Source organism: Buceros rhinoceros, unplaced genomic scaffold, assembly GCF_000710305.1.
Source record: "Buceros rhinoceros silvestris isolate BGI_N320 unplaced genomic scaffold, ASM71030v1 scaffold8281, whole genome shotgun sequence".
In the NCBI taxonomy this organism is placed as follows: domain Eukaryota; kingdom Metazoa; phylum Chordata; class Aves; order Bucerotiformes; family Bucerotidae; genus Buceros; species Buceros rhinoceros.
In genome coordinates, this window is record NW_010395915.1 from 14,171 (window position 1) to 24,347 (window position 10,177).

The 10,177-nt window shown below is 42.9% G+C and overlaps 1 protein-coding gene across 1 annotated transcript in view; it reads left to right on the forward strand.

Annotated features, from left to right (window-relative positions):
• Positions 1 to 10,177, forward strand: part of KANSL1L (KAT8 regulatory NSL complex subunit 1-like) — a gene marked incomplete at its 5' end in the record, with an annotated part of 40,725 nt that overhangs the window by 11,277 nt on the left and 19,271 nt on the right. Inside the window, one exon of the mRNA XM_010145705.1 lies at positions 360 to 555. Coding sequence (XP_010144007.1) covers positions 360 to 555 — 196 coding nt within the window. The remainder of the gene's footprint in view (positions 1 to 359; positions 556 to 10,177) is intronic.

Below are 10,177 nucleotides of genomic sequence, written 5' to 3' on the forward strand. Positions count from 1 at the left end.
TAGGGAAATACTGATTGTAATTTAAAACTCGTAGGTGTTAGAAGTGTTGGAGAGTTCTTGAATTTGGAAAAATCCAAAGCCATTATATGCTCGAGGCCTTAATTTCATTTTGACATTTGTTTCCGTGAACAGAAAGGTGAACAAGAGCGATACACTTCCTTTTGTGACCTAACACAGAGTTCATCAATGACCAAACAAAGCTGATACGTGTTTTGCTGAAGCAGTGTGTGAAAACATTCTCGCGTTTATAAATTAGAATTAGATAGCTAATGCTAACCAGAGTGTGAAATCTTGGCCAGTGCGTGTGGAGCTTATTTAACTTTTTGTATGTCCTCCCCTCATTAATGTCGAAATTGCAGAGCTTCAGACAACAGAGAGGTATCCTCTTCGAGCAGCTGGTTGCTTGATCATCAGCACGTCAAGAAAAGGAGAAGAGACAGAACAAGACTAAGATCTCTGCCCGTGGCTCATGTGAGCACATCTGCCCGAACAAGGCCACTTCGTAGTTTCCAGAGGAGGAAACTCTACAGAATGCACGGTGCCTGGAATCAGCAGGTAGGCTCTTGCCTCTCTCTTCAGGAGACGAAACCAAGGAGTCCAGCTGCTAGAGTCCGCATGTGCCTTGTCTGGTATGTCAGAGGAACAGTGCATGCTGTGCGGGTTATTTGTTATGTTCAGGGAGCGTATAGTATATGTGGTGGGAGTACGAGACGTGTCAGCAGGAGCTCGGAGTTAATGAGATGAACATAAAAACCAAGGATCCCTCAAAATCCTGCTTATCAAACCAGTTTTTTATATGGCTGTCTTTAAAGCCTTTGTACGGCCTAAGAGACAACTCAAGAGCTTCCTTGGGAGGCTCGACCGCTGAGGAAACACGCTACGGTGGAAATCAGCTGCCTGCTTGTTTGCAGAGTGTTTGTTTTAGCTACAAGCAAGTTTATACAGCTGGTGGCACATCATTTTCTAGGAAATTAAATTGCAATATCTTAATCTGGTTTCCGTTTTTGCTGTTCGTGATTAGTTATATCGCTCTTTCAAGACACTTTATGAGTGCTTTAAAACTCTTAAAGTTTTCCAAATTAATCTTTTAAAATGGAAAAAAACCATTGTCTGTTGTGCAGGGCAAGGTGTATTTGTTCATGTCTGACATTAATAGCATAGTGCTGGTAAGAATATATAATGAGTTTAGCTCTGGTGCTTAAAGCAACAGTCTGATTTGGGAGCAGAGATGGTATGAACTCATTCTTCAGAGCAGTGTTAATCCCAAGCGGTTTTAATTTCTTGATTTTACTTTGCCTTTTAAAAGTGTGTTGAAAGTGTGGAGTGAAATCTCGGTGTCTCCTTGGCTTATTGTCTAGGATTTACGAAGTGTACCAGTCGTCTGGGGAGAAGTTTCCCCTGCAAGGATGTTCTCTGTGAGTGTGCTGATTCAGCATCCTCTGCAAAATTGCAGAAGTGTCCTAGTTTTAGCAAGATATTTTATTGAAAAACTGTCCAGTTTCTTATTAGCTTCACTTCCCAGCTTCCTGGCAGTGGGGCTTAAAGACTTGGCAGCCGTCCTGGAGAGTTTGAACATGGGGATGGGGGTGGAGGGTTAGAGTTTGGGCACCTCCTAGACACTTCAGCTTTTCATCTTCTTTGCATTAACCAAGGAGACTCTTGCTGAGTGGGACTTCCTTGTTCCCAGTCAAGCCAACCGTGGCCTGCTTTAAAGAGATTAGAGGCCTCGCTCCCTTCCTGGTGCCTCCAGTGCCACAAGTGTTTCTTGCAGCTGTGGAGATCGCTCCTCAGCAAAAGACTCAAGGACTTTCTCTTCCTTCTACTTAAACCTGAGTTGTTCCCGCTGCAGATGCAACTTCTAAATAACAGGCTTTTCTGGAAGCCCGCATCCTGCAGGCTCGAGCATCTCACATTCCTTTGTACAAGCTTTGCCTGCGTCTCTGTCTTTTGGGATCTGGGTCAGAGCAACAGTGGAAGTTTGTGAACAGAATCTTCATTTCTGCAGCCCGGCAGCAGGAGTTCAAAGCAGAGTTTACATTTTTATCTTCAGCCAGCCACAGAGCTGACTTGCTTTGCATGCTCAATAGTTTACCTTGACTTGTGGGCTAAAATGGTAGATTTGTCGTTTACCTTTGATTGTAAACTGCAATCAAATAGTGCGTTTTTAAGTTGCTAGTTAAGGCGCAAAATATTGGAGCTAGTACATGCGTGCCCGCTCCGCGCTTTTGACGTTTCTAGTGCAGGGTTAGCGTATACTAACCCAGCTCCGGTGCCTCTGTACCAAATGTGCAGAGATGTCCCAAGGACTGTGGTAAAAACCCCTGCAGGGAATGTTGTTGATGCTTACTGCAGCTCTCAGCTCAAAAACCCGTGTTTAGACTCTGCTTTCTAACGTCCTCTCCACGGGGAAGTGACCTGAGAGGCAATGTGGAGAGCTGCATCATGGGCTACAGATAGATTCTGCTCGTGTTCCTGGGGAAAGTGAGGGGTGGTGGCAGCAATCAAGCCGTCAGCTTCAGACGTCATGCAAGTGCAAAACTCAATTACAGTTTTCAAAATTAAGCTAAAGCAATGAACAAAGCCTCTCCTGCAGTGCTGGTTAAAAACAGTGTCAGGGATCCTGCTGGGGAAGTAAGTGATAAAATTGGACTGGACGTTTCCAGCACATTCCGACAATCAAACCTAAATGGGTATCGAGTCTTTGAATTAAGAGCCATCATCAGTGTGTTGTTTCGTTCGGAGAAATCTTACTCTGACAGTCCTTAGTGCTGCACTTGCTACACTTGGTTACCCAGCTGTCGATGAGATGGCTCAGCTTGTAATGGAAGAACACTGGCCATCAGCGCGGGCTGACTGCTAGATTAGGCAGGTGGCTAAGGGTAAGGATGCAAAAGGGGGAATAGCCTCTGGGATTGATACCTAGTTTTCTTTGCAAATGCATTTCTATTCCCAGTAGTAATCCAGCAGATTTCCTCTGGCCTTTCATAGAAATAGGGATTACTTAGCAGCATGGAAGATAGTTGTATTTTTAGTGTGATGTTCATCTCTAGCAAGTGCTTCTCCCATATTTCTTCAGTTTTACATATTTATGTAGCCCCCGGTACCATGGTCTGCAAGGAATCCTATTTCTTTAAGGTCACTGGCTTGAGAGTGAGCTGGAGCTAGGGGGGACTTGCTGCCAACACCCTGCAGCAGAAACCTTTGCCAAAGTCCTAGGAGAACATTGAACCTCCTGAACGTCAGAACTCCTGCACCAGCTTCCTCACAAACCTGATCAAAAACCTGGCAAGCGAGTGTTCTGCAGAGTAGTCTGAGCAATACAATGACTGGAGAATTCTGACCAGCGAATCACAGCAAAATGCCGACTTCCCATGTATAGGAGATTAAGAAGTGCTGAGATAACTTTGAGGAATTTGGTTTTTTGGAGGATGAGTGGTTGTACCCTTTGTGCATTCCGAGCGTTGTCCTTCACATGTCTTCAGATTCATTTGGGAAGCTTATCCCCTACTTCCGCCCCCCAACATCCATGTTAGGAAAAGCAAAGTATGAAACTGTGAACTGCTGTCCCATCTGTCAGTGTGTAAGGTCGTTGGGAAGACAGCCACATTTTTTCTCTTATCTACTGCCATGCCACATACATTGGCAGTGCTGTCAAAAGTTTGTGCATTTAGTGACCTAGCAGCCTCCCAGCGCCTGTTGAAAGATGCCCTATATTGTCCTCTGCTTTGCTGGACTTCTTTTCTGAAGAAGACTGCACCTTCCCTGCTCTGGTATTTATATAATGCTTACATAGGGTAGTGTCTAAAAGAAGACACAGAACTCTCTGAAACTCTGCAAGAACTGCCAGATCTGCGAGGTAGTTAAACTGCAGTGGGGATAAGTAAAACAGGATGCAGGGTGTTTGGTTTATCTGTCACCATCCAGTATCCCCAGGGATTTGAAACATCCTTTGGGGCCAAATCCGCTCGTCCCCTAATTCAGAGTGACTAAGTACCACAGATGATCCGTGAGTCATCTTTTGGCAGTGGTATCTGTTTTGTATCTTTCTTCTTTCATTATCTAAATAGCTTGGTAAGAGCTCGGGCCATTTCTTGATTCTGAGTCAGAGCACAAGCCACTCGGAGTAATCCGCAGGCACAGCAAACCCTGGGACTGCAGTCCTGTGCTTCGGCGTAGGGGACGTGATTGTACTGGCACATTTCTCAGTGACATTTTTGAATGAATATTAAACTTGCATACAGGATAGCACTAAGGAGTACGCTGCAGGCGTGGTCTCCTAGGAGGAGGCATTCTTGAGGGCAGGGCTTGGATGTCAAGAGCGCATCTGACGCTCGTTTTTGCGTTGTTACAGCTGGCAGGTCAAACAACTTCTGGGTCATTGTCTCCTCCTGTAAAGTGTCTGTAATGTAGTTTTAATGCTAAAAAAGAAGGCCAAGAGTGTGAAAACATTAAAACTCAGAAAGTCTGTGAGTAGCAGGTTGGTGTCAGAACTTGAAGACATGAGCTCCAGTTGAATCGTTTCCCAGTGGCTGTTGCATTTATAACTGCTTTTCCCGACCTGGACTCACCAAAGCCTAATGCCTGGGCACTTCCGCGGATGCTTTTCCTATAGTGAAGACATGTAGTATCCCCATCACTGGCAATTTTTTGCCTAAACTTGAAGGAACTCATGTGAGATACGAAAATTTCTATGGCGTTTGTTTAAAAGCAGACAAGTGTTGTTAGTGTCAGAAACTCTCAGAGAGGTATTTGCTGAGCTGACATACCCTGATGTTTTATTTTCTTGTATTTTATCCATGTGACTTGCTGCAGGGGTTTTTAGAGTACATTTGCCCGTACATTTTGTTAGTTTCTCATCTAACTAATTAAATCAGTTCCACTTTTTTTTTTAAAGTGGTGTTTCAGCAAGAGATATCATTGCAGTATTTTAATCTGTGAAAACTTTATACGACTATAAATGAAGGTAAGAGGCAATAGAGCAGTGAGATCTGAGTACTGTCAATTTTGGTCCTATCCATTTCTCCGCAGGGTTGTAGAACACGGTGTGGGTTTTAATCTGAAAATTTGCATTGTATTTTTATCTCCACCTGCTGGAGGAAGAGTTGGTTGTGTGGACTGATGGAGAAGACCAGAATTCAAATTTGCAAAGTTGCCAACACCCTCGTAGTTGGGAATTAGAGGTGTGAAAGCTCAGATTTTAGATACCACAAACACACAGCTGGACAATGTTGCCAACTCTTGCAGTCGAGTATTTCCACATTTTTCAGTCTCAAATGGGAGTTAAGTGAGAGAAGAAGAATTTCTGCTTTCATTTAGTGGTTATTTAAAAAAAAAAAAAGGAAAGGAAGAAAAAAAAGTGAGTGCTTCTCCAGCAGGCTCCAAAACAGACAGAAAAAAACTTAAATTCTAGGGTTTGGGTTTCTTATTTTAAGCTAGTTGCTAGTTCTCATTTCAGATCTCAGATTTTTGTGTCCTGCTGCACTCCCAGTGGATGTTTAGGGCCAGTGATGCTTTTTTGTAGATGTCACTTGATAAATACATACAGGTCTTTCACGGAGTCTTGTTCATTTTCACTTTTTAGGGAGGAGTGTATATATATATACACTTCTATAATTTGTATTATATCCAGCATGCAGAGCCTTGATCTTACTTGCTAAATGCCTGCTACCTGTAAGTGGTCTGTAGCTGGCAGGAAAGGAGAGTAAGGGACAGGGAGAAGGCGGTGTGTGCAGACAAGGTGCTTGGTCGTGATCCTTCCTGCATATAGTGTGAAAGCTGTACCCTGTTTTCTGCCAGGTGGTCTGTTTGTCTGGAGGCCACTGTTTTAACACCTGCTTCCTAGAATACAATCCCATTTCCTCTGCCATACTATCCCGTGTTGCGGTTTATTTGCATTTAAAGGAGATAGATAGAGGTGAACTCTTTGAAGCTGTTATCACTTACTGCTTTAGCTCCCTTGGTTGGTAAATTTAAAGAAACAGCACTGTCTACAGCAGTAACTATTAAGCATATTATTCTCAGTAGCCAGCTAGAAGTTTGCCTCTCACAGGGAGGTAGTCATTTCCCCGTAGCTGTACTGAAAGGAATCTACTGGTCTCATCCTCCTCCTTGGTACCCCTAGATATTGGCTCTGCCACCTGCTTCTGCATAGTTTCCTGGCATTGCTGGCTTCTAAAAAACTCTGAATGCGGGGAACATTGCTGTGTTGCCAAGTCTCCTGCAAACTGGTTTCAAGAAGATGTTGCATCCTGCTTCAATGACAATGGTGTACTACCTCTGTGGATGTGTTAGTGTTCTGGTCTGTGGCGGAGAATCCCTGGTTATGGTTTACCAAGTTCATAAGTGAAAATAATAGTTGATAAAATTACTATTTTAACACTGGAAGTTAAATAAGAAGGACTTCTATTAATTAAAAAGACGAGAAAACCTGAATGGGGAGGAAAAGAAGTATTCCTACGCACTCAGCTGTTCTGAATGTGGGCAAGACTTTTGTCTACTGGGGAGGAAGAAAGGGAAGACACCTTTAGCTTTGCGATACTGAGATATTACCAGGGGAATTAAATCCATCTGTTGTGAGGTTTCTGGCAGGCCAGTCAGCCTGCAAATTCTTTTTTTCCAGAATGAAAACCCTGAAGTGTGCTTTCCACAGCCCTGCACCTTTAGCTTATTCTGTCATTTCTGTAGTGTTTTACCGATCACTGGTACCCTTCGTTTGTGCATGGCTTTTTCAAAAAGATATCCCTGTGGATTAACATGTCTTTCCTTCTTTTGGTTTAACTGTCAAAGATTAAGCACTAGCCTTGATTTTTCAATTGATGTGCTAGTAGAACAAGAGGTCTTTGTTTCAGGATGTTGAGGACAGCCTACACTCCCCACAGAGCAGGTGAAAGTCCATCTCCCCTTGGTTTATAACAGGATTAAAGAAACTAAACTCCATGTGTGCTTAGGAGAGGTGGGTGGTCTCTGAGAATGGTAGAAGCTACTAGCACTCCTGCTATGACACTGACCAAAAATCTGAATTTGAGACAAGCTGGATGCTGAGGAAGTTGTGTTAGAAGGTATCAGTTCTGGTTCTGGAAAAAGTGGTCTCTGCCACTTTGTCCTTATCAACAGCTTCAGAGGGGGCAGAGGCAGACAAACCTAGTTAGATCGCGGAGTGGCTTTGCTGTACCTGACCTGCGTATAGATTGCAGGCAAATGCACGGGAAAGGTCTGTCCATTTGACATCTAGAGGAACTTCATCTGGAAGGGAGAGTCTGTCACGTAGTAATGTATTTTCAGCACCATCCGTTAGGCACCTTCCCATGTAGGGGTGTCCTGATGCTTTGCCCACCTCCAGCCCCACTACATGTGGGTAAGAGAGGAGATCTCTGAGGCTTTCAGCTTAACCTTTCACTATCCATAGCTGTATGTTTCCCAAAAGCACTCTGCAGTGAAGTCCTGCTTAGGGAACCCCTGACGTTTAGCTTGTGGAAGAAGACATTTCATGTCAGCCTGTGTTCTGCCAGAGGGACGTAGCTCTGCTCAGAGCAGATCGTTGTGTGCAGACGAGGGAGGCCGTGGGAAAGGGGGCCAGCCTTTGAAGCAGATGCTTAAGCACAGAAGCGAGCAGGTAGGACAGTGCTTTGTTGGTTTGAGCCGTGCATAGTGCTTTGGGAGGGTTAAAAATCAGCAGTGTGTTTGGTGTTCAGAGCGGAGGCATCAGCCACCCACATGGTGGTTTTCTTGGATCCTGTAATTAAATCTCTACAATTTAGTTAACTACTAATTTGCTGAAGAACAGTTTTTAATGTTGAGGGGGATAGCTCTTCTTTGGTATTGCTGAAAAGTTCTGAGTGTGTGTGTGTGTGTGTGTAGGGAGAATAAATGCTTTCTCCTTGCCTTTTTGGGCTTATAAGGGTAACCAGAAGCAGACGTGACAGGTATTCAGCAGAGTGTATTTGAGCTAACTGAGTTAACTTCCTGGGATCATACACGGTGGTGTCACTGAACAGGGGCTCGCTGGACTGCTACGCTTAGGTGTGGTTCCAAAACTGGTAGGAGTTTTAGTGATCAGTAGCTGAAACCATGAAACAAGTATTTACTTCAGAATTTTTAACTGGGAACACAAAACATTTTTCTCTTCAGTTAGGGCATGTTTCATAGCCTCAAACTTTTTTCTCTACTGAAGGATGGTTGGCCAGTAGTGTTCAGCCTTTTGACCCTTCGAGAACAGAGGCATGAGCAGTTGTGCTTCGTGTAATACATCAGTTTATCACACGCGAATGCAAGAAGTGTTCCCATTATCAAAATAATCTGCTCGCTGTATTTCCTGTGAGCCACTAAAACAGTAGTAAGAGGAAAAAAATGCCAACTTTGAAATTCATAATACTCTAGAAGAGTAGATTCCTTATCGAGTTTAAAACAGAGCTGCTATTTTCATTGAAGACTTAAAGCTTGGACACTTCTGACTTCCTCTTAAATACAGGATTTTCTTTTCCTGAATAGAACCAATTTAATGTAATGATATTCTTCATATCTACTGAAGCTCAGGAAGCATGAGGTTTTGTGTTTCAGTAATGAAGAAAGAAGTTTCAGGAGATGTTGGAGGTGTAGTATAGCAGGGGGAAGATGGATAAGAGTTTCGTAATCTCTCTGCTTTCTGAAGGGTTGGTGTTGTGGTCAGGCTTGCTATAGAGGGCTGTTTTCTCAGAGCTCTGTGTGTCGGTGTCATTGCTGTGGCTGAGTGGATACATTTGTGGGGTTGTCTCCAATTGCGTTTTGGTGGATTTTTTTGTTGTTCTGTTACAAATTCAATACTTAACTGCTGTAAAAGCCAGTTGGGTTGTCGACTGTGTTGTAGACTGAGTTGGAAGGGGAGACAGTTTTAATTTTCCGGTAAACAATACTTTGGTTTTGTTTCAATAAGGTTGAAACGCTTTCCTTGACTGAACAGCGCGCTTTCGTGCCAGAATGAGTGGCTTCAGAAATCTCTTCTTCAAGAGCTGATTAAATCGACATTCCTGACAAACACCATGATTTCACTAATTCAGCATTTTCCAGTGGAAAACTACTCCATCAGATATTTAAACCAGATCCGGTAGGCAGGAACACAGACACTGCCAGACTTTTAAGCTTTTTTTTCTGGTAACTTCATGGGCATTAAAGTAAAATTACTCTCACTTATATATAAGGCCATATTTTCTTTTGAATTACAACCTAACTTAAGGAAAGATTTAATTTAGGTGTTGCTGCCACAGCAGTCAAGGAGATAACACACAAATTCAGGCCTAAGGTTTTGTAACCCCCACCACAGGCAAGATGAGAAAAAGAATGTTGCATTTACCAATGTCAGCAATAATAATACTGTTTCAAAATAAATATGAGACTGTGGAGGTCATTTGACCATGTATGCGTGGTTTTGAGCAGGCTTAGATTCAAGCTGTAGTCTAACTGTGTTCGAGATTAAAGTGAATGCCAGCAAGAAAAAGCAAGTCAGGACTAAAGGACTGGCTGTCAGTCTCTGCTGGTCTTTGCTATGTATTTTCTAGGTAATTTTACTGATTAGTGTTTGGGGATTTCCTTTTTAAGAATGAGAGGTTTATCATTTACTGTAATGTGGATTCTTTTCTGTGAAAAAAAATGCAAGCAGAATGGGTGTAGTCACAGCTTAGGTTGTGGAGATTCAGTAAACTTGTTAATTTCTAAAACCCAAATATCAAAAGGAAATACACTTTTACGCGTTTTTGAAAAGCAAGGCCTTATTGCATCGAAGGTAGGGCAACTACCGAAAAACTCTGGGAGCTGCAGTTTAATGGTCGATATAATGGCAAACATTAAGTTTGCATTAGCATTTATCCCTCTAGCGTTTCCAAACACAGGTCCCAGTTCTGCCAGTTCTGTTTTATGGATGTTTGAAGTTTAACAGATGAGGATTCCCATCTGTCTGTCCCAGGAAAATAACAGAACATTGATTTAAAGGAGTCCTGGTCTGGAAAAGAATTCTTTCCAAATTAAGTTGCAAGTACTTGTGTGTGCATCTTCGTATGTAGATCAAGGTGAATTTAGGACTGTTAAATGTTTTCCTGTGGGGGAAGATAAAAGTGAAATACAAGAATGCCCACCACAGGGTTGTTCTCTGTTCCAGCATCACAGCGTGCTTACTGGTTTTTAATAGTTCCTGCGATACAATACCAGT